This window comes from Branchiostoma floridae, chromosome 5 (genome assembly GCF_000003815.2).
Source record: "Branchiostoma floridae strain S238N-H82 chromosome 5, Bfl_VNyyK, whole genome shotgun sequence".
In the NCBI taxonomy this organism is placed as follows: Eukaryota; Metazoa; Chordata; class Leptocardii; order Amphioxiformes; family Branchiostomatidae; genus Branchiostoma; species Branchiostoma floridae.
This window is the reverse complement of record NC_049983.1, coordinates 12,264,888-12,290,248: the sequence shown is the minus strand read 5'-3', so window position 1 is coordinate 12,290,248 and position 25,361 is coordinate 12,264,888. Positions and strand designations below refer to the sequence as shown.

At 39.9% G+C, this 25,361-nt stretch overlaps 1 protein-coding gene across 1 annotated transcript in view; it reads right to left on the bottom strand.

Annotated features, from left to right (window-relative positions):
* Positions 1 to 25,361, bottom strand: part of LOC118416183 (inactive histone-lysine N-methyltransferase 2E-like) — a 50,414-nt gene that overhangs the window by 21,512 nt on the left and 3,541 nt on the right. Inside the window, exons 2-7 of the mRNA XM_035821263.1 lie at positions 18,238 to 18,403; positions 16,597 to 16,720; positions 14,333 to 14,553; positions 10,429 to 10,509; positions 8,232 to 8,290; positions 798 to 967 (exon numbers count right to left, since the gene is read on the bottom strand). Of these exons, the coding sequence (XP_035677156.1) occupies positions 798 to 967; positions 8,232 to 8,290; positions 10,429 to 10,509; positions 14,333 to 14,553; positions 16,597 to 16,720; positions 18,238 to 18,305 (723 nt within the window). The 5' untranslated portion in view covers positions 18,306 to 18,403. The remainder of the gene's footprint in view (positions 1 to 797; positions 968 to 8,231; positions 8,291 to 10,428; positions 10,510 to 14,332; positions 14,554 to 16,596; positions 16,721 to 18,237; positions 18,404 to 25,361) is intronic.

Here is a 25,361-nt window from a genome sequence, read left to right as displayed (position 1 = left end):
CAAGAATGGTGTATAAGGGAAATCAAGTTTACCAGGCTATCAATAAAATGAAGTCAACTCAAAATGGATATAAACCTGAAGAGCTGTATCTGAAGCATGACTGAAACTTTCATCATTACTCAAACTGTAGACTTTATGAAGGGAACATGGTGGCAAGTAATTGAGCTTTAGCATCTCAGTAAAACGTGCATAAATTGCATTTTGTAGCAAAGTATCTAAATAAGGCCCAGGCAACAGTGAAACTGTTCTGGTTATACAATATAGATGGACTCTATCAGTACATAAACAAAATCTGACATGACTGACAATGCTAGCTTCTAATCATGACTGGGGGCAGCCAGTAAAAAACTTTGTGCAAGGACCCAGACAGGTAGGTTTATGGAAAACCAGGTTTAGTATAGCATTGCTGAAAAATGTAACGCTATACTCCAAATCCCATATTTGATGTGTATACTGGAAACTAGCTTCACTATATCCCAGAACAGTTCTCAACAAACCTCTATCAATCAGACTTATCCAGTCACAATCTAAATAGTGCCAGTATTTTCACATGATGGGGAGGCCCACAGCACTGTTATCAGACTGCTCAGTCATGCCATGACATCTTAAAATACAACTACACAATATCGGTAATAAATTACATTAGAGCTTCATCATTGCTGATCCCTAGTAAAATTAATCCAGCAGCGATGCATGGATGAGCCAGCTTGGGAAGCTTTATTAGATTTACCAAAGGCTGACAAAAAATATTGGTCCCTGTTAAATAGTACTACATAGCAAAATGTTCTAGACCTCACCTTGACTTTCTTTTTCCTGCCCTCATGGTCTTTCTCGCCGCTTTTCTCCCGTTTTCGTTTCTTGACTTTCTTGGTGGGCTTGGTGGTAATGGTCACACTGGTTGGTGTGTGTGACACCGCCCTATAGGTCAGCATCTCATCCCCGCTCTCCGTCCCGCTCGTGTCATCATCTGAAGAAAGGGGAGAAAAAAAAGCATTCAATCTTCTTTATCCTGTAAAACTGGATGGCCACATACTGACACTGAATATTGACTGGTCAGCAGCAAGTAGCCAAAGAACCTATCAGGTGTACCAAACAAGATAAGAATGCTTTCATCGCAGTGTACTATTACTACCTCAACCTACCTCTAGCTAGACATTTTTCTTGCACCATATATGCCTGGCAGAAAATCATTCACTTTGAAATACATACCAAAAAAATGCTCTATGAAATTAATGAAAGGATATTTTGATCTATTCTGTCGCACCTACTAGTGAGCAACTATGACTGTTATTAAACGAGAGGTACTAAGAGATTAATGGACACTGTTTGGAATAATAATCTCATGCCGACCATATGATCATATATGTCCCATGGATAGTGAGTGGACTCTGATATTAAGCCACAACACTTTAAACTAGCAACCCTTTTAGCTCAGATTGTCTAAAGCACATCACATGCACAGTATTAGTCTAGTTCTGCCTACCATGTAAATAATTAAAGACAAGAACTGGAATAGAAGCAGGCTAATGTTCCTCTAAGATGCCATGCTACTTCTCTGGCTCCTTTGATCTATTACAGTACCTAATCACACCAGTAGAAGCTGAAAGCCTGCTGTTTACCATTCACTAAGTAAACTATGACATCATGGCTGTGATGTCATTACCGATCATGTGATGTCACATGGACAGCTGCATTTTTTCTCTTTGAATATGCTGTACAAAAAGTACAGTACCAGACAATCAACACATCAGGCTGGACTGAACACATTTTGTTACAAGAGAAATAGCAATACACAACCCGCTTCATGATTTTAACATTGTAAAGCATCAAGTTCACTTTGTGCAAAACATTTCGTTGGTGATGGGGAAAATGCAAAAATGCTATCTACTTAGGTATTGTACAATAAGCTAATGATCTAACAAGGAATCAGCCAGAGTATGTGTTGCCTATAGATCAAAGTAAACCATGCACAACAAAATCTGGTCAGTAAAAAGAACTAGATATTGGTTCCTATGTACTTTGTAGCATATGTACTACATTCATCCTCATGACAATTGGCAAACCTGCCATGTCTGAAAGAACATCATGTGATAAACATCATGACACAAATACTACAAATTTGTATCTTAGTTTTTGAACCAGAATATTCAATAATACATAAAATCTGGACAAAAATGCAAAAGTAGAGGCACATGAGCTCACCTCCTAATCTGACCAGGCCATGGGAATCATTCAGCCTTCTATGGATATGGTAACCCTCAGATTCCATGTAACAACATGGCAACCCATGGACCTCATTTCAAAACATCAGCAGCTGTTGCTGGACCTGTCATTTAATACAGAAGTACGCTGGAAGCCATACCGGGCAGGCTATCCCGTCAGCATGCTGCACATCACAGCAGCATAATTTGCTGGTGGTGGACATCCTCCTTTTCAGAGCAGCATCAAGGCTTTATTAGATATCTTCATGAAAGCTTCTTGACTGATTAGCCATTCTGAATGAATGCCAAGTCCCCTTTCATCCCATGCATCAGTAATGCTGCCTGGAAAGCCCACTGACAAATGAAGGGCGAACAGGCATTGAAACTATCACTCCTATTTTTAAAAGGGCACAATTCTAGGGGGCAGTCAGGGGTGAACGTAAAGGACAGGTTACTACTGACCATGCAACACCTCCAGGATTACAACTTCTGGTGGCTGGGTGGTATATGGTAAATTTCTCAACATAAAATAGTTGTGTCTGATGCACTACTTATCATACACAAGAAATTTCTGTATCATATTACAACATAGGCATATGTGTGTGCTGTAAGCCCAGCAATACATCTCACTATCTAATATCAACAATGACAGTGCCAAAAATTGTCAGATGCCATAAAGTTACCGGGAAAATAGGAAAGGGTATTCCCACTGCAGTTCCCCCAAATCCTTTCCTCTGATATCAGCAGCATTCCGGGTGCTGGAAGCAATAACAAGTAGGTCCTATCCGCCCACAGTAGGTGAGCGCCAATATCATTGGTGGGTCGCAATCTCATGCAACCCAGCAATCTGCCCCCACCTCATACTAAGATTTCATGTGGCCTCTCCGAGGAATAGCCACCCTTGACAGGCCCCTGGACTTGGCTGGTGATGAATAGGCACCCATTCCACATACCATAGGCTATCTCTTTGAGAGGCTCCTCTAGGTGATTCCTACCAAAGGGTTTCTCTCTCCTAGCTCACTGTCTTTCCTTTCCTCACACATTCTGGGCCCCAGGCTGAGATAATCTGGCCACAAGGGTCCATTAGGTTCAGCTTTGTTTGCAGCTACTTTTAGAACTCAGCAGTGTCAATAACACAGTTGCAACACTGACTGGTGCTTACAATGCCAATGTGATTCATACATTTTAATATCAGTGTGGGTAATGTATATCTACACCTCTTTGGCAACAGACTGTTTGGACGATATTTGCAGAGTTTTTGCAAAAAGCCTGATGTTCGCAGGACAAGGCAGTGACCCTGTGTGCATTTCTTCCTCATGCATCATTGATGATCGGCAATTTCATAGCCAATAATTTTCTACCAGTACTATGCCTTATGTTGACGGAAGGGATACATTTCTCTGGTCTAGCTTAAGTGGATTGATTCTGTAACAGGCAGTGCTGGGTGATTTCTTTCCTGCACCATGATAAACTGTCTATGCCCACCACTCAAGACCTACGCCTCTGTATGTAGACTCTGCTATCCACTGCCCTGCCAAAATTGAGGTCACGGCTATTTACCACGTTCAGCTCTCCCAGCCTGACAGAGGGTAGACAGCCATGGAAATCTGCTGCCTCTGTCGGGCATCCCATCCTTCATAAAAATTGCATCGGGCCACGTCGTAAAATATGCATTGATGCTTGGGCTTGCCTTGGGGGGAACTGCAGGATTTCACAGCCAGAATCTATGACCTTTGCTGATGAATAGTCTGAAAAGCAGATAGCATCTAGGATTTCTACTGTGAAGGGAGCTGTAGCCATATGACCTAATGGATACATGCACAGGTGACTGACATGACACACAACTGGGGGTAGCATTAGAGGTTGTCATCAAGGCCTATGCTCATAGGATATCTCCCATGTGACAAAAATGTAACTCTTATCAAAATGGGCTGCAGATGTCTATCCTTCAGGCCTACTTCATCGCCATGAAAACAATCAAGGGCACTATAAGTATAACATGTATTCTATGCTCTAATTTAGTCTAAATAATCTAACATTCAGTTACATTCAAAATGCCAATTTTCCACATACAATACTGCATTGGAACCACCATAAATGTACAAATATTTGTTTCAAAAGAAACTTGATGTGTATGTACATGAAATAAAATACCTGTTCTTCCTATATTCAGTTTAAGAATAAGATTACAAATGCATGAATGTGGGCAGACATACCAAAACACTCACAACAAGATTTCTGTTGCACCTTCTGAGACCTTTTGAATTCCAGGAGTGAACTTGAAACTTTTGATTGCAAGCTGAGATGAGGAGAATCCTGAACTCCATGACATAATCAGGTTGTGGGTGCTGAAGGACAAGCCTTCCCTCCTGGCACCAAGGCAGGAGAGGGAAGCAAAGCCCTGGGGTTACATCTGCAATTATGATGGCTGCACTGTGCATATCACAAATCACTGGAAATATCTGGGTGTACATGAGTCAAATTGAAGCACCCCATACGAGCTGCAACAAGAAACTACACTCTCATCAAATCACCAGAGACTCAGATAACATGAGTGGAAGGGACCGGACAAAATCCCATTATACAACACAGGGTCAGGGGCTGATATTGCCTCCCATAAAATATGGGCTATATCTGCATAAAGAAGATATCACTGGTAATAAAAGTGTCACCCTTGACTGACTGCCAAGTAAGGTACAATGCCTAAACTTGACTGAGTCAGAATTAATGAAGCAGTCTTAAATCATGCTTACATTAAGGGCTCATGGCTCTTCATGTTTGAGCCATCCCTTTCAGGGGTGGGATTATGGATATTGCTATCTACACACACGGCTTGTACACCCAGCTTTCTCTAGAATTCCATGACTTTTCAACGATTTTCCCGCCCTGGCAGCAGTTTTCCCATCGATACCCTCCAAACCAAATTGAACACCTCGAACTTACAGGAACATTCCCCTCTTCTGCCTTGATTTCATCATTTTTTCTTCTTCAAATTCCATTATTTTTTTGGGTCCTTGATGAAATTTTGTGACCTTCCTGACCTGAAAGAGAAATCTTATTTTCCACGGCACAGTGAACCCCATCCAAGGAAAGGGGCCCCTTGCCTCCAACTGTGCAATGTAACAATATTCACCAGGGTGCTTGCAGCGCCCTGGTGATGAATTTATGCCTGGTTCACCTGGCTACCTGCTACCTGTTCTGTAGGCTAGAGATAACAAAGCCCTATTACCATCCACCAAGCTGGGGACCAGAGATAACCGTGAACAATGCTCCCAGCTCAATCACGGCAGCAGAAGAAACGTCGGAGACACCTTCCCCAACAAAGGATTACAGGGGAGGAAACTGCGCATGCAGGCTGCAACTATGTCTACGTCTATGAAAGCTTGGCATGAGCTGCAATGCATAGAGCAGGTGACTTTGCTTATACTGATGATGAAGGAGTAGTCTTAACATTTTGACAGCCACAGCTTTAGATGTACAGACGCTTCATATTCTCTACAGTGCAATAAAGAAAAAAGACACAGGGGAATCAACTTTAAAGCACCAGTAATATTACAGCCATGACAATTACACTCAGAAAGGATATTCACTAATTCTCACACCTGGGGCGTACATCGTACCCATATATTCACCATTCCTGGACAAGGTTTTGAAAGGGAAAAATCTATAAAATACAAATGGTCATGTTTCGGGGTTCAAAGCAATCCAAATTCAGTGCCTCAAACAAATAACAGAATAGGGTATGTCTGACATTAAATATCTTGGAACAGAACTTCAGGCAGCAGTGAACAACACTTGCAATGAACTAGAAAATGGTATCCTACAGAGTTTAGGAGAGACACGGGATAACAAAATATTGGCAGTGAAATTTCAGGTATAAGAATTTATGGGAAGGAAATCACCAGGTACAAACTGAGCAGAGTATGTCACATTCAGCAGGGAGAACATCTAGGAACTAGGCAGCTGCTGCTGACAAAATGTTGTTGAGCAGCTTTTGCCAGGGGATTTATCAGCCATTCTGAGCGATCAGTAGTTATGACATTAACTGGATCTTTAAAACATTCTTACAAGCATAAAGGATGATAGATACAAATCCCTTTCTTTCTACCAACAATCTTTACTTTTGTACACAAACATATCACATGCCCAGATCATATCTACACATGAACTCATGCTGTAGTCCATACCGATATAACTATGTCTACGGCTATTTAAAGAATAAACAACAAGAGTATTAAGTCCCGGTTAGATGTGGAGCAAAGGTTAGTGTAAGCTTTATACTACGAAATTCCTACACAAAAATAGCCTTCCGTCACAGCTTGGTTGGCCCTGACTGTACATTTGGCCCTGACAACAATAGAACAAACATTCAATACCCAGAATAGTTTGGTCCTGATTTCAGTAGGACTAGCACTAACAGCTTGCAGAGACTCAGATATACACCACATCCTACTTGGTAAGGACAGTGTGGCAGTACATGAGCCTGAACTGAACAAATTTGGTTATACTGCTATTTGGAATGCATGGCAAGATTACACTGATGGAACGCCTCAAGCTTTTATTCTGCCAGATGCCCTGAGGCTGCTCTGCTATCCGACTTGAAATGAAAGAAACATTTGATAATCCAGGCTTCTGGCATGTGTTCTGCTTACACAAGAGAACTGCATACATGAAGCAGGCCAGGCAAAATTTCTCTAGCATGAACTGAATTCATAATGCACCCTGAATATACAATATTTTCACACCCATATGGCAGCAGACACTCCCATTCATGGAAACTGTATCTTTAGAGAAAATTTCTTGATAAAATATAAAGCCTTGTGCCATACCTTGTCAGCTGACACATTTAATCAATGGTACTGATATCAGCTATGCTGAAATGTCATTACAAAGGTTACTGTAATGTATGGCCTACAAGCCAATTCTTCCTGGTAAAATTATGAAGCAGAGGGTATGGATATTTATGGATATAAATGTTGTACCATGCTTACTAGATGGGAATGTTTGAAATGTTTTCTTATTCCAGTCACAATTTTCTAACTCAAATATTCCAAATGTTTTAAATATAAGCAACAGTGTTGCTTCCTTTCGCTTGTAATTTAATTTCAGCAGTGCTTATTACTGGTACTATTCATTGTGTGTATTTATATGTTACAAGGATAGCACACAGCAGGCTTGACTGAACTATCACAAGGAAGATACCGACAGCCGGAATGGCCTCTCTTTTCCTGTCAATACTGATTATTGGAGCCAAGGTACAAATGGGAACCAGCCCACCCTTCTCCATAACAGATACTGTTTCCATGTCTTAACATGAAATTCCACAGACCATTTGTTACAAGTGAGTCAGTCTGCCCTGATTTGCCAATCATTTCTAAAAAATTCAACAGCAAGCCCATGTTTTTAAGTAAAAATCTGTTATATTACAAACAACTGCAAGGAAATTATTTTTCATTTGAAACTGCTATGAACAATACCATTGAATGAAACCTGTTTTGACTGCTTAAAAACCTACTATCTAGGGAATTTTCCAATATTGGGAATTCTCATTCATCACAGAAACCTGACAGATACAGAAATACATTATTGGTACTGAGATGACTGAAGCTAATCATGGCTACTGACATGCACATCATGCAGTCACCTTCATGACATGCTTCCCTTCACATTTCAACCTCTGTCATGACTAGAGACAGCACAGCCAATCTCCAGTTCTATCTTCAAGATGGTCCGGCAAGACTAACATACTGTATCCCGACCAAGCCTCATCTGCCATCTTTCAACTCACTTGCAGACCAAAAATCATGAAATCTCACTGTTAACCAACCACTATGAACACAACCAAACCTTTTGGGTACAATAAACATTTTGAGGAACAATGATAAAAATTTGATAAATAAATCTGTGCCAAGAAGTGGTTACACTGTAACATTCACTCTAAGATTCAAGTAAAGAAAAATACAGGCAAGACATAAGCATTACACTTAGAAGACATTTTACCATGACTGGAAAAAGGTGTGGAAGACTCACCTGTCATTTCTATCCTCTTCCTGGTCTGTATCTCCACAGCTCTCTGTCGGTCCACGTCCCTGTAGTGGGACCACAACACGTTGGTTATTGAACGCCTACCACAGACCCCTGCCATCTGAGATAATGGCTGTTGCTTCCAAGGAAAGGGCCTGAAGAGGAATGACGGGGCTCTCCTCTCCTGCCGACCCATCTAGCCTAAACCTTTACCATTCCAGCCACAGCTGCAGGAATGGGACGATCAGAGCAGGTTTGTTTTTTTCATGTGCCTGCTGCTTTCCCCTCCCAGGCTTTTCAGGTGCTAATGCTGTCACAAGTGGCAAAAATCCAATCGCAAGGCAGCCTATCCAGATGGTATGCCAGCGGACAGTTAATAATACAGTGTTGGGTCCTACGTCTGATCGACAGATTGAAGTACTGGGAATAGGCTGCATCACTAATGTATGAGGTCATTCCAATTAGAGCTATATTCAGGAAAGCAGGGCTTGTTCCTCCTACTGCAAACGTGACCTCATTATGGTTCTTTTTGGAGGGACAGTTTCAACAGTTCTTGCTAATCTTGGTGAATATTTTGTTAGGCGGTAAATTGAACCATCCTGCAATTCCGTGTCATACAGATGCCATCCCTGGGCCCTGTATCAATTTTCTTGCAATTTATGTGCGCTCTGTTGGGCATGTGCCTTCTCTCCCATGTGGAATGTTGTGAGGGAAGAAAAATGGTGTATCTCAGGCTTGCCCCAATATTTGGAGCCGTGCCAATATAATCATTTTAGCCTGAAGTATTACATCAGCAAGCTTTTTTGTCCTTCCTTCCGACAGCTTTCAGTATTTGACACACAGTTGCCGCCCCTCTGCTGAGCTCGGACTACGGCTACAATACCATTTGTCAGAATTAATTTTGAAAGAAGAGATTTCCCATGAAGGAGGTGCGTTAATGAAGCATCAAGACCTGATCCAAATTGTACCCAGTGTTCAAAGCAAGTACTGGCCCCTGCAGAAGCTGATATTGGAAGCAGGATTAGAGGCAAAATGGAATTTGTCATCAACATTCTGTCGTAAAATTTTCATCCGATTAGACAGACGCAGCAGATAGAACGATGCCTCTGCAGTGCCCCATATGCACACCTCAGCATGTTTCGGGATTTATTATTCCACAGACAGTAGCTTTGATTCATCTTAGATTATTGGTAGAAATTACCTTTAACAACAGGTGGCTTCTCTGAATGCTACTCTGCATGCAAGATCCCAATTACAATTACAGAACCATCATCCCAAATAACACACACACAGATTGGAAGGTGTGACTTCAATTTAAACTTCTTCATTTGAAATTTCCACATTAATAGATGCAGTCAGAATTACAATGTGCCCTTTTTTATGAAAGGGTAGCCATGCAAGGCCTTGTTTTTTTCCAGCGCAATTTTGTACTACTTTTATGCGTCATGAATTTTGTGCTACCTTTAGAATATGCCTGAAGGGACAGATTGGACTGGCAGTGCCTTTATCTTGGCTCCCTGCCATGTTCTGAGGCACTAAAATCACCTGCCTGGAATTAAAACAAAAATGAAGGCGGACATTGCCTGATGTCAGCTTGTTTCAACTACCCTGGGTTAACATAATGTCAACCTGATGTGAATACCATGTATTTTGTTCACCCATACACCAATAACCATAGACTCTCTTATATATATGAGACTAAAGGATAAAATATTTCTACACAAAGATTGACCTTAAGCTCTATAAGATTTCTCAGGATAAAAGAGAAATGTGGCTAAGAATTCCTGAGAGTTGAGAATAATAAAACATTCAGGACATACTGTTACTGTATTCCTAGTGTTAAAAGTGATGTATCTTTTGAAGGATTCTTAGAGCACAAATGCTTTAATGGTCATATTACAAAAGAGTTTCAACCATAATAAATGCCAGGCTTTCTTTTCAATAGTGGAAATTACATGGTCAAAAATGAAGAGAATGAATTTATTTTGACCTTTACACTTTGAGCACAACAACACATAGATATTATGTACAAAGATACATATTCATGAACACAACAATCACATCAAATGTCTAGTAACATTACAATATTGAGGAGGATATGTTCAGCATTATTTTGCTAGGACACTGACATACAAATTAGGGTCATTTCTGCAAAACAATTTTCGCTAAATTTTGATGGAAAATTGCAGATTCGTCATCTTACCTTGGTTCACACCGTTCGCAGAGGTAGGTCTCTGGGATTCTGTCTCTGCTGATTCCCATGCAGTCAATGTGCTGCCAGACACTGGGGAACAAGAAGGGGCATATTAAGCGAGGAGGACAACAGAGATCTTCGGAGAAAGGCCAACATGGGGGCTTCTCCAAATACACAAGTTCAAAACTATCACACTGTTCTATAGCAATGAATACTGATTGACACTCAAAATAACACACTATTCTGATAACCTTTTAAAATTTGACTGAACAGTGAAGAAAACATTAATGCCATTTGACTTAAAGTACACATTTTGGGACACCATAATAGACAGTACTCAAATTATCCAGTCCTGGTTTATAGTGTCAAGGAAAAATCTACAAATTACAGCGTAATCTTTTCAGCTGCCCAGTTTCATCTGACTCTTGGTTTTCAAGATGTCTGACATGTAATAAGGAAATATATGACATAGTAGCAATACTCATTGCTATTCTTGTGGATGGAAGTATTCCTGTGACAGATGGACTAGATTCACAGAGGACATAGCTGTAAGTAAGTAATAAAGAAGAACTGGATCCTGAGTGAGATAGAGCCTGGACTTCAATCATAAGGGCTTGTGGTGCCACAATGCAATATTGCAGCTGCTAGATTGCTAGTGCTACATGGAGCTTAATCTATAGCGGACAGCCAGCAGTTTCAATATTTGTCAAAACACATTTTGATAATAGCAAAATCATGGAATCTGTGACTGAAATCTTATCACAGGACATAGAAGAAATTGCTAGGTGAGAATAAGTGAATAAGGGAAAACATTGGCAGTGTTGCTCGGTATTTTTGCTGTTATTAAATGCTTCATGAATTATGTGCCACCTTTAGAATACAGTATAGCTAAAGGACAAAGTCATGAATAGTAGCTGCAATATATAAACTGGCATTTTCAAAATCATGCCAATCTTTTTCACTTCTCACAAGGGCTTAAAATACACTTGCCAAAATCAAAAAACTGTTCCAGCACACTGAAACTTTTAAAAATGGACAATTACGATGTGATTATCTGGACAACTGGAAGAAAATTTTGTCCAACTAAAACATCACTCGAGGCACAAATTTTATAAAATACTAATATCATTGGCTATGGCATTTCAATCAGAAGTTCAGAAACTTTGATTTAAGTGTTGGTGTACACAGAATGAGAATTTATCTGCACTAATTTACTAAAAATCAGCATGTGAATACTTAAGCATAAAAATATGCAATTAAACTTAAAAGCTTAAAATAGATGGCACAAAGTGAATATCATATTGTTGCATTCTAGAGTACAAATCTTGTTCTCCAATATTCCAAGAGAATTTCAAATCATTCTTAAATGTTCCATTTTCACATGCAAAAAGGTTCCAGTGTGAACATAATTTCTAGTTAAACTTTCACTATGCATGCAACAAATGAAGTGGCATTTCAACATGTTTATTGGCAGAGCAGCGTATATAGATGACCATAAAAATTATGACCTAGTAGATAACTTAGGTAACTTTTTAAACAAAGGTCACTGTAGATAAAGACAATGTGGATACTAAATCTTCACCCACATTACAAGTCTACAAGTCGTCAATCACAGAAATGGTAGCCAATCAGTTGTACAATAGAGAAACTTGCTTGGGTTAGAAACCTGCTGGCAAAGGATTCTCACGAATATCCGGACCTTACTTACTGTTACTGATTTCTCAAAGGACCTTTAACTATGGTCATGGTAGTTTTCCTAATGGTCTGTAGCAGTGACTAGCCCATCTGCACTACATTTACATAAGGTGCTATCTGCAACATTTGAGTTTAAAGCTTTCTGTGAGATGGACAAGACAAGTACTTGTACAATACTGCAGAAGCTGAGTACATACACATTGTGTCAAAACATTCCAGCATCCATGACATTCATAAATATTTGTAATTGTGCAATATTCATAACACTGACGGTGCAAAAGGGAATTGGCATTATGAATTTTGAAATACGTTAGGAATTTTGTGCAGAATATTGGAGACTGATGCGGTGGTGGAATCGGAAATTCACTGCCTCAATCATATGGAAGTTCCTTGCTTTCTGACAATATTGGATCCTTATATCAGACAAACTGCTTTAATAAAATTTTTACTACAAATACTAAATAGATGATAAATTGTATTCATTATCTCTGAAAAGAATATCTACTTTTTTGACAATTGTTATAAAAATCACTACCTCGGGGGCTCCCTTTCATCTACGAATGTACCTCAAGTCAAGCAAAGAACATCTGATATGTTGGTTAGTACTATTCCATCTAAGAATTGGATTATGCAGAGGTTATTGACGGGTACTTGGCAAATGTGGCCTTATCATCCAGGTCTTTAACTCTAGTGTGGCGTGTCAGATTCAAGGACAAGGAAGACCATATCAAATCTGGTATAATTCAAAGCACAAGGTACTTTCCAGTCTGCAAAACATTTCTACTCCACCCTGCCAAGAAGCCTGACATTTCTGGCACAAGATGAGGGTTATGCAAGCAGACAGAAGCTGGAAGTGTTCTCCAGAACTACAAGAACTTGCATTCAAAGCTCATCATTAGACATCTTCTGGATAGAAAACACTTGAGCTGTGACAATGGCCACTTGAAGAAAATAGGTAAGTCCAAGTTATTTGGCAAAACTGTGCATCATCACACCATCCATACTTATGTAACTGCTTTGGCATACACGTTGTATCACATTCAGAAAATTTTTCATTTCACTTCATGGTACATCCTGTTCTACTAAAAATGATGTGCCAAGGAAAAGCCATAAGATTGTTTTCCACATCATTCTGTTTTTAAGTCAAGAGCTATATGTTGGTTGAGATGTCCAATATAAACCATAATTCCATGCAAGAAGGAAAATCGATCATTAAGAATGGTAATATCTGTCTAATATCACCTGAATACAGATTGTAAATTCCACATGCTGTGGAGACAAGAAATATTTTTAACAGACTATTTCAAAATGCAATACATTCTGAGGCATAGCTCCAGCATCAAATTTTGAGAGCCTAGAGCAGCAACTGCTTTATTTTCCCTTGTTGAAAAATGCCAAATGTCAACTCAATTATTTCAATATTCCATCTGCCCATATCACAAAGCCAAATTAGTAAGACCACACCTGGACTTCTTAAGCTGCTGGCAATACCCCTGGTATTTACTGTTTGAACTTTCAAAGTGAAACACAGTCTGACCAATGATGTTGCTAGATGGTGATGTCATCCTCATCTTGGTAGTATGTATTATGGCATAGTAGTCTGTTTCTGTCTCAAGACATAACCCCAGCCACTTCCTCTATTGATAAGGAATTCTTTGGAACGTTATCCATAAGATTAGGGGAAAGGTCAGCTGGAATGAGGTTGAATAGGAGACCTTTACAGGTATTTGTACAACTATATTTTACCATTCACTCTGCCTTTCTTCACTGAGGACGTTCAAAGTCACACCATAGATTCTCATCACTAGGGATGGGCTTGTCAATAAAATTCAGATTTCCTCGGGGAAGAGCTTTCGCCTGCACTACAGGTGCTTGTACTGCTTAGTTACTTAGTGGTGTTGTGTTGGTGTAACGGTAAGCATGTTTAACCTAGAATCCAGAGGTCCGTGATTTGAATTCCCCCAACATGCCACTGATGTTGTGAACTTCGGGAAGGCATTTTACATGACTTTTCCCACTCTGTCCTGGTGTAAAAATAGGTGCCTGACTTACGTACTGCACCTTAGACAGTGTAGAATAACCCAATGCCTTACAGCCTTTAAAAAAGGCTATGGAACACCTTAAATTTTTCTACAGGTATTTGGGTATGGTTACACAAGTTAATTTCTCAGGATTTTCCATCTCAGCATTTTTAACAAAAGAAGAAATATAATCTCACCTGCACTTGTCACAACAGATCATATAGCCATCGTCGTGGTCGAAGTTGCAAATACAACGAGTTATGCCAGCATCATCGTCTGCACAGGTGTCCTCATCAGCAGTAACCGTGGACGATACATTGGTGTTTGAAGAGTTCTCATCCACTACCCCGTTGATCCTAGTGATGGCTTGTGGAGATGGGGGTGGGGAGGGGGGAGGAGGGGCACCGTAGTTGTGATCCTGGAAAACAAAGGAGACAACAAACATGTTAATGAGGTCTCATCCCTTCCACAGAGCTGCCCCGAAGGCCACAGATCCTGGAATAATTTTGCTGTTGGATGTAGGATTTTTATCACAAGTTGGCAGCACTGGCTACCATCCGTAAAATTGTAAAGTAGATAAAAAGAGAGATACAGTGACAACCCTGACAGCACTCTAGGTGTAATAGAAAGAGGCAATTTCTTAGACATCAAGATCTCAGGAACTGTGACCTTTGAGGCTCGTTATCTGGTTTCACGGCAACATCAGTTTTATGGCCTTAGACCCAAAGACGCTGATTAAAGTAAAAGCAATGTATTCTTGAACACCAGCAGCAGCGAATCTTTCATCAGTTGCAGTCTTATCTCATTTCAGAGAATTTTATGCTCACAATATCCATGTTACAAAATTTTATGACAGCCTTCTCTGAAGTTTAAACGAAAGCACTGCACTATATGCAAAGAAAGGATGTATTAAATATCTGAAGAAAGATTATGTTGCTGTTGGTGTCAGAATGAGTTTTAGTGCATGGTTAGCTTCAAAACAACTGAAGAACAAAATGATCACTTGTATCAGTCACCATATTTGGGTTACCAACGAAGATCACACAGTAATTCGGGCAAAATAATTGGGAGTCCTTTATGACCATGCAAGGCTGAAATCAAACATGCTGCCACTGTGCCAATAATTCTGCCTGCAAAAATTAGAGTTTCCAGTCATTGTTATAGAATAATGTTATTCCAACTACTCCCTTCAATGGTCATACAAATAGCATGGACCAGACTTTTTGTTTCAAGCCTTGCTACAGACACCATCCACATGTTTTTATGCTTGATGAACATGCAAAATTTAGTGTGTTTTCAAACCACACATCAAGCTGATTCAGTGTTATACGCAACCTTTAGAAGTTGGTTATGATGAATCTAGGATATAAGTGTGGTTGGTTGTAACCTTTAAGGCATTAAGATATTCCAAATACTACCGAGGCAGCTACTATGTCCAACCTTTGGAGGTTGACCTGGTTGCCGAATGGTTCGTTCACATTTAGGCATGTTCATGGAAGCATCAAAGAAGTGTGTGTAAACAGGGCCGCAGTTGCCAATTTCCCACATATAGTCAAATACAACCCAGGCTTCCACAGAGGGCAGTTTACACAAGCACGTCAACAACATCCATGTGTGTTAAAACTATGAGTGGTGCAAGAGGTTATCCAACGCATACACAGTGATACGGGGAGACATTCCAAGCAAAATGAAAACTAAACAGCTTTGGTTAGTACCCCTAATGAGATATCCAAGTCGTCACGTCCGTGTCTGCTAGCTCCCAACTTCGGCTGTGCCAAAAACAAGCAGATTACAATTAAAATTTGGATACATCAATGCTTCATAGCCACAATACAGCCAAATGTCATACAGACAGGTAGAATTTGAAGGCAGTGTGATAAGTCACCATTTTGACTTTGCATTGAGGCCCCCGAGGAAGCATCCCAGAGTCAGCAGTGAATGTCAGGTATGTCATGGTACAAACAGACACACCTTGTGTGAGATTTCAACCAAGCTCACTGTTCTTCTTCCATTGGAAATGGATTTAACACTATTCAATTTTCATTTAGGATTAGCAAAGGAGGCACAAACATTAATGCTTTGAAATTATCTTTAGAAGAAAACAGTTCCAACTACACTGCAACAGCTTTTATTTGTGCATTGAAATGCTCATTTACATCCACATGCATATGTTTATTTCAACTTTTATTTTTGACTAACACATTTGCATGAAATAAACACTGATAGAGCATGATTCTAGCTGGTGGGCCCTGGCTCCAGTAGATTTTTGAGCACTATATTCAAATTTCAACTGACCTCTGACCATCTCTTAAGTTAGGGCACCATGACCCTGATATACACTTGCTGCTTACACTTTCCAGATGTGCTCCTGTTGAACTTTGAAGGTTCAAAACAAAGATAGCTGGTACCAGTCACAGCTAACACAGAGAAAAGCTTCCTTGGTTTCCCATGAAGCACATACCTGGTAGGGCAGGCCCAGGTAGCTGTGGTGAGCTGTACTTGAAGCAGTGGTAGTGGTTTGGTTGGTTGTCTGCTGACAGGAGTTGGAATCACCTGGTGCTACTGGAGCTTCCACAGACTCTGGGCTGTTGAGATAAATAAGAATGGTTTGAAACACACCCAACCAGTCTAAACAGTACCCAGCCTTTCTAAACTTGAAACAGAAATTAAAACCTTTCATGTGTTATGAATTAAACAAGTCAATCAACTCACAGACTGGTTTCATACTTACAGTCTGTAACACTAAAATACTGTGGTCCCCTGCTCAAATACATGTCAGAATAAATGAATCACCTATGTAAATCGAATCAGCAACAAACCTGCTTTAAAGTTTAACATTAAATATGGTATCTTGGAATGCCAGGCACACACTTTCCAGAGGATTAAAAATCCAATCAAATACTCACAAAGGAAAACCCATTAAAAATATCCCACCTTTGCTACACTAGTTCCGAAAGTCTTTTAGAATACATGACCTGTTGAAAATCTGCTAGAATAATGCCAATCCCAATAATGGGCTCCTGACAAGAATGCCTGGCAGGATTACTAAGGAAGGGCGTGTCAATGACTCGCACTGACAACCAGCTTTGTCACTAACACAACAACAGCCTGCGAATGTTGGGGCTTCCTCTTTAATTGGGCCTGGATCCAACTACCTCCCAAGATTCTACTTCCGCCATGACTTCGGGGAGATTCCTGCCCAAGAACAGCTACGGAAACACTAGGTATACAGGGAGGGCGAGCCAACATCACCTGGGATATGACCCAAATCCCTTCCCCGTTCCCTTTCAGCCGGGCAGGCTGAATCATTGTCTCGTGACAAAACGCATTTTGCATATCAACAAAGGCTGCCAGGAGACCATCACACCCCCAGATGCCAAAGGTCAGGATATTTGTGGCTGACATTGAGTTTGTTTTATCCAGAGGGACAGCGTTACTCAGTCTTTGGGGTAATGAATGGAAATGAAATAGCTAGAGACCTTCAAATCAAGGTAAGAGTTCCTGCAGCTATCTTTCAATTCATCTGGGATTCATTGGCTGCTGGGATATCCATGGATCTAGGTGGAAATCAACATTGGAGGTCAACCTGAGGGTCACAAATCCCAGACACTAAGAAGGGGGCTCTGCCTTCATTTTCAGCTCCAGTGGCAAACATTACAGCACAGATCAAGCTGCTTACATGAAGCGAATAACAATTTCTCAGAACTGATCTCGCATGATGCATGCAAGCCTAGTCAATTTCTGAGTCTTCTTTTGGCTGTGGAACCATAAAACTTGCTCATAATTTTAACAGGTGTTTTCCACCGTTGTGAGTGTGTTGTAAATTTTCCCAAGCCACTCCCTTCCCCCTACATTCTTGAGATAATTTTCCACTTTTTCTGGTAGGACACTGAAGTTAACTACTTCATAAAAATTTTAAAACCAGACAACCTTTCAAGAAATCACCAGATACTACTTCAAAACAAACACTTGGAACAGCCATGGACTGTCAGATAGCAGAAACTAATCATTTTCATTACACTACTGAGGCAGGTAACTGGTTCGCTGAATGAAAGAGAAGAGGTAGGTAACAAGAAAGAGGCAGGTAATAAGAAAGACTTACTCTGATCCGGCGGCCATGCTATCCCTGGTACCGTTGGTCGGAGCAACCCCCTCCAATGGTGTGTTCATGTCGTCCGCATTACAAGCCGGCGTAATCGATGTGGGGAAATACGGGTACACTTCTTCCTAGCCACAGCCACCATGGCCGCGGGTAGGTATGGTGCCACCTGCAATAGTGAAATACCACCATGAACTTACTTCGAAACTTTTATGGTTATAACTTTCATGTTTCCATTGATTCTCATCATGATGCATGAAACTGCAATAAACTGTGAACTTTGTACACAGATGTACTTTGGTAACCCCTTTGAAAATGCGTGGGTACCCACAAATTTAGGAATAAGTAGCTTGAAAAACCGTACAGGATATGTCTACCATTTTGGTAGTTCCAATCCATGAAGGGACTCAATCAAATTATTGAGAATTTTCTTTAAACGAATTAACTCCAGATGTACCAAAAGGATTATAATATAATTTTCCTGAGTTGTGCGCAACAATTTTCCTATTTCTCTGGAAGTTTTAATTTCTTCATTATTGAGAAGTTCATTTCTGTGAAGATTAATTCTCTTTCCACATTATATTCGCTACACATGTCATTACTGGTAGGTATGCTGCATGATTAATTCTTTATAATAACCTTCATAACATTGAAACATTATAGATCTAAGTTACAGGAGAGCATAATAAAAATGCTGCCTCATGACCTGCAAGTATGGTAACACTTTTGATTTATATTCCATCAGCTTTATCATAGCATGACACTTGATTTGATGGATCTTTGTAATTTCCATGGCTGACCCTGTACCACAGAGGGACAGCAGCTGTGTCTATGGACCCTGTTCTCCAGGTACGCTGGCGAGACCAAACCCCCGCACACAAAGACAACCTACAGAGGGCCCCTGTGATGTATGGCGCCCTGCATAATAGCAACCATCTCCTCTTCTAGGCAACCTTTACATTTTATGCAAGCAATTGTTCTACAGTTACAAGTGCATTTTCATCGGGGACAGGTGAGACAATTGATGATTCATCTTTATTGACAAGTTACCGGTCGAGTCAGTATTCAAATAGAATCGTTCCTCATCGATCTTGTTTCAAACAAGACATTAACTAAATGCATAATGGCCCCAGCACAGTGAATAACAAAATAGGGTTTGTATTTTCATATCATCTTTCAGTCTGAAATAAATCAATTTACTTATTCGGAAAAATATCTGCAAAATAAATACCTTTGAGCACTGCTAATACAATAATACAAATATTCTAAAGCATTGCTACATTATACATTACAGTCAAACCTGTATAAGAAGACCACTCAAGGGACCCAGCAAAAGTGGTCTTCATACATAGGTGGTCTTTATATAGAAAACAACGTGGCGGCAGTAAAGAAACTGACAAGTCAGAACATCGATAATTTATGCATGAAACGCATTTGTCTTTCTTATTATTTACAAGATAACACGATGTTATATAATGCTAAAATTACGTATACTTATGTTATTCTTCGTATTAAAAAGTATTATATTTGTAATGATATCTATAATAGATATATTAGAAGAATAATTTGAAAAAGAAAAACGGTGGTAATTCGTCCGGCTTTTTGCAGCGTGCCGTGCCGGGGCTGGCATAATTTTTTCTCATACCGCGGCCTTATGTGACAACAAATATTCTGTAACTGAGGTATCACGCAGCTGCACGCCGGCACATCGACGAACATTTCTACCCAAAACGTAATCGCTATGATCAGAAAATGTTGCAGGCTTCTTCTTTGCGGGAGTTTTGTTTTTGTGTGACATGAAAAATGCGACATTATTTTCGGGGTATATTTTGGAAACCGACGCTAACTCTCAGCACACTTTACGGCTGCATCGAAACCCAAAATTACGCTTGAGACACCATAAATTCACATATTAACACATGTTTCCACGAAAAGTTCTTTGGATTATGCATTTTCAACTAGGATGGTGCAACGTAATCGTGGAAAATTGCGTTCTTTTGCGTTTTAAAACGTAAGTCTTTGAAACAAGATGGCGTCGAGCTGGCAGCAAAGTTCCCATGATGCACCGCTCCAACCAATCAGAGCGCGAGATTGCCGGGGATTCCCCGTCATTATACATGCAGTTGTTGTTGTTTTGGTGGTTTCAACCAATCAGAGGAGCGTATTTCCGACCTGCAGACGCCGCGATTCAGAACCGCGCTGTGCAAAATACGTATTTCTCGGGAAGAACAGCGAGTCAGATGTTTTATTATGACAGAAAATGCGTTTTTTTTTAGTTTATCTTCGAAAAGCCTGGTGAAACTAAACGCTTTCATGTCTGCTCCCTGGATATAATGGCATTTTAGCCTGAGATTCTCATCACGAAGCCACCGAAAATTTGTAGAGTGAAGTGCCGATCCAGAAGTAATGAGAATGGGAAGGGGCATAATTTGTGGTAATTACGCTCATTTTTCGCCGTGAACATTAAAGTCACGTGACAAAATCACGTGCCGCGGTCGTTTTGGCAGTGTTTAGGTAACGTGCGGTCGCCTTTAGTGGTGGTCGTGGTCCCGTTGGACAGTGGTCGTCATATACAGAAATGTTAATGCTTACGTCTATGGGAAAATTCAAGGGACCGCTTTTCGGCGGTCGTAGTGGACAGTGGGTCGTTATGCACAGGTGGTCGGTAGACCAGGTTTGACTGTATTACTTAGTTTGATATATTAGAATTTTGTTCACGGACACAACAACCCAATATTCAGATATTGGCCCCCCTTTTTGCCCTAGTCCATTTGAAAGATGAAATTGGGTCCTTTTCATAACCCAGCATACAAATGCCCATGTACTACTACCCATTTCATTTGTATGGTAAGCATGACGTCAGAAGGATGTGAAGGATAAGTTTAGATTCAAGAATAGTCCTGTATCCTGGAACAAATACAATTGACTACTTGCCACTTAAGGGCCCAGCCACTAGTAGAGGATGTTCAGTAAAAAGTACCACAACACACTGTATAATGGCGCATCAATCAAAAAGACAGCTTGAAACCTGCAAAATTTAGATGTCTACAAATGATAATAAAGGAATATATCCAGCACAGTTATTCTTAACATTACCAGCACACTGCCAGAGGAATTTTGTTCCAGGGAAACGATAAACAAGATTGTGAGTTTTGGTGGGGCAAGCACTTTGACATTTCCAAAAATACAGCACAGACAAAAAGGGAATTCATATGAAAGGCTTCGTGCAATGAATACTGCATGTATATCAGGTGGTCAAATCGAACACTTTTCTACCGATATGTCCAAAGGTATCTTTTTATACCAAAGAGGATGGCGACACAGTAGTCTGTTTAATGATAGTGAATGAAGAAGCCAAACTTACAAATTGTTAATAACACAAAACCAGTGACACCTGCTTAGATGTTCCAAGCAAATCATGGTATTATTTACAATTCATTAACAAAACATTCATAGCGATTAGAAATGACGACTAATTGTAACTCTTATGAAGTCTGCCTTTGGTTGAAGGATGAAAACTACTCCAATATTTGATGTAAAAGGACACTATTGCCACTAATTTTGCAGTGGTATGTTACCTCCGAACCTTACTTGGAATGTCAGGTGCAGACAATTTACCTAAATGGTTCCAGTCTGAGATTCCAGACAAACATAACCCTGTGTCTGACCGACATTGTAACACAGGCTGGTTTAACTCATCCATATGCATATGCTTGCTTGTAACAACAAGACATTAAAACGAATTCCTTAAAAAACAGATTCCTCTTATCTGCTTCTATTGATTCAGTTTGTATTCTTGCTAAGTGCCAAACAAACTCACCAGATGTTACCAGTAGCTGCTGAAGATTTATTGAATTGCTTTTGTCCTTGAATTATCATGAATTTCCAGATCACAAATTCAATACAGACAGGGTAATGCCTCTGACTAGAACTCTGTCATGGCACAAAAAATGATACAGGATTGCCAATACATTGTGCATGATTTTGGAAATTCGAAGACAAAACAAGAATACAATACCTACATTTTGAAAAGGGTATACATATATGCTGCATGCATATTCAAGTAATCACAATGAAAAGGGCTTTTGTTTTAAGTGTCTGGAACAATATTTTTCACTTTCTGTTATTTCTCCTGTGTGACTCTTGATATTGGTAAAATGCTGTTGAGCATGACATAACCTAGCACAGATCCAAATAAGAATCAACTGTAATACAAAACTGTAGAGTTTGTAGGTCCAGATTTAGTAGCAACAATACTATAGCATGTCTTTTTATCAGGAAATTAGATTCACAGTGATTTTTTGTGCCTGGCCCTGGTGCTAACAACCTTTCTAGGCCTTGGAGAAACTTCTTTCAGCCACACATCACTTAGGAAGACTCGACCAAATTGACTTTCGTCTCTAGAGCCCAAGCAAAGCACCGAACAGCCTGAAAGCCTGCCGCGTCTTACACTGAGTAGCAATAGCCCCTTTCAAGGCACGGCTCTGTGCCTTAAGAGTCTTGTAAAAAGCCCCGAAGTGATCAGGTACTCTCATGCATTAGTCAACGCATGCCTGCTACGTGCACAGGTTCAGGTATTATGGGAGGCCCCACCAAGGGTTTTTAATACAGGATGAAAGTAATGTAAACACTTTTACATTTATATACTGTGCATCTAAATCCATGACAAACAAAAACAAGCTCTTCCAAATGCTATATACTACTGTATAATATTATGCTTACACATATTTTAACAATATTCCAGGAAAAGGTATTTCATATCTATACCTATGAAATGTCAATGCTCAAAGGACACAAAAACTACCACCATCATGATAATGCAAGCATGTCAATCATTATCCAAAGTATACAGGCATAGTACTGAACAATTACAGCACCTTATCAATGCCTTATCAATACAAACATGCTGTTAGCTAAATGAATATTGTATGAACTTCTGTTATGATGCATTGCCAATTTTTTTTCTGTTGTTTTATTGACAGAAAACTATTTCCATTGAAAGAGCAATACAATAGACAGCATCAAGGACAATTTTAGACCAAAAGCTAGGTCACTAATCCTTCCTAACCTGCTCTATTTTTCTACAAGAGAGCCTAGTCATGTGACTTGCATATTTCCAATACTGGCACAAAGGCCAGCTTATTGACTTGACATTTCACTGCATGTTACTTATTAACAGTGGCTTTCACAATTTTGCCTTGCATTCTACTCCATTGTAATGACTTGCATTAGCAATTGATTTTAGTATTTCAACATTAGAATACATAACAAAACTATGAGGAGAATATCAGCATTTTAATGTAAACATCACAAAACTGGTTTGTATTACTACCACCCTGACAGTACAGATGGCAACGCCCTTCCAGACAAAGCAACATGATGAGCCTGATTTTCCTGATTGTTCTAGAAAAATGCACAAACACAATACTATACGCTATCTTGGGCTATTTTGAGGGTAGGTAAAAAGAAAAAAGTCAATGAATGAACATATACACCACCTTAGATCATCTGAGACAATTATTTACATACACAAAAATCATACAGTTAACTTGGTAGCCCATGGGTGCTTCTACAAGACTAGATATAATATATTATTAATAAACTACCAAGGAAACAACAGATTTTCAACAGATGTCGACATACAGCAGTTCTTTAATAACTTGAAGATTACTCAGTGGTTCCCATGGAAGCTAACTCAATGGCTATTAAATTCCTCAAACTTGTGTCTTGTACCTCAGTATCTGCCATAAAATGCTGTTACATATCCGGGTCTCTGTTATATATAGACCCTCTGCTCTCATGAATAATGCAAAGTGGTTCCAAAACACCATTAAAAATTAAAGAGGCCTCACTGCTTTGTATTTGGAGCCATCAATCACGCCAAACCTAAATTCAATATGGCGGATAAAACGAGGAAGGGGACAAACATGGCGGCCTGGCCCGCTTCCAGTACATTCCCATTGTTATCTATATGTAGCTGCTTTTAAAAACAGTAACTACCACGGTACACACTTTTATCAGGCAGGAAAACCAGCATTTGGTGCCCTGCATCCTGTGCACAGTACTGTCAGAGCTACAACAGATAAGGCTGTTTCAGATTCTTTGTTCAGTAGCTGCATGCTGACGTCATGCATGCAGTCTGTATTCAACAGCACTAAGCAACCAGAACTTCTAGAACATTCCATACCCAATAATGATGTTGCTGCTGCTTATGAAGTCACAGCAAATCATATCAAGGTAAATTTCACATTGCATCCAGTATATTTCATCACAGTAGTGTCTACTGTTATTGAAAAGATCATTTTCCAACAATCTTTATCACACTGGAGTAGATCTATGCTGTAATCAGAAAGACACATTATACATTAATCTTCTCCTATCAGACATGCTGCCTAGCTAGATGTGATGTTCCACTGATGTTGTGATATGAATGACAAAGATGCTCCATGAAATGCTAGCATGAAAGTTTGCAAGGCACAGCCTGGAATATTGGAGATAAGCTGTAAATTGCACTGCAGCATATCCTGAACTCATTTGTGTGCTGGGCTGGCTTAATACTCTGCCAGCAGCAATGGGGGACATGAATATCCCCAAAGCCCTCCAAACGCCCTTGTTCAATATACTGCAAGATGACTATCTGCCGACAAAATATATACCACATATTCATGTGTCATTTGCGGAGGTGGACACAGGGAGACGTGTCATTACACAAAAGCGTTCCCACATAAAACCAAATTCTTCCCTGCAGTGGGCTCCAACCAAATTACAGAGAGATCTTGTTCCAATGAAACAAGCAATAGAACTGAATACAGATGTGGGACTAGCAGGGCGCAGACTGGATCCTCTGCATGTGGCACAGTCCATGGGCTCCATACTTTCCCAGACACTTTCCCTACTTGTCACAGCCAATAGGGGGGCTAAGGGTAATTAAAACTTTAATGAAGCCAAAGGCAACATAAAAAGTTTATGCTAACAGCTACCATGATAGAAAGCCATCCAACTTTCCAAGTTTATTTTTCATACTCAGGGTTGGACAGGTTCTCTAAAATTCACTTGTCTTATCGGGCAAGCACATACAAAATCCGACAGCAGTTTGCATTTTACATTCACAATGTACATTTTACATT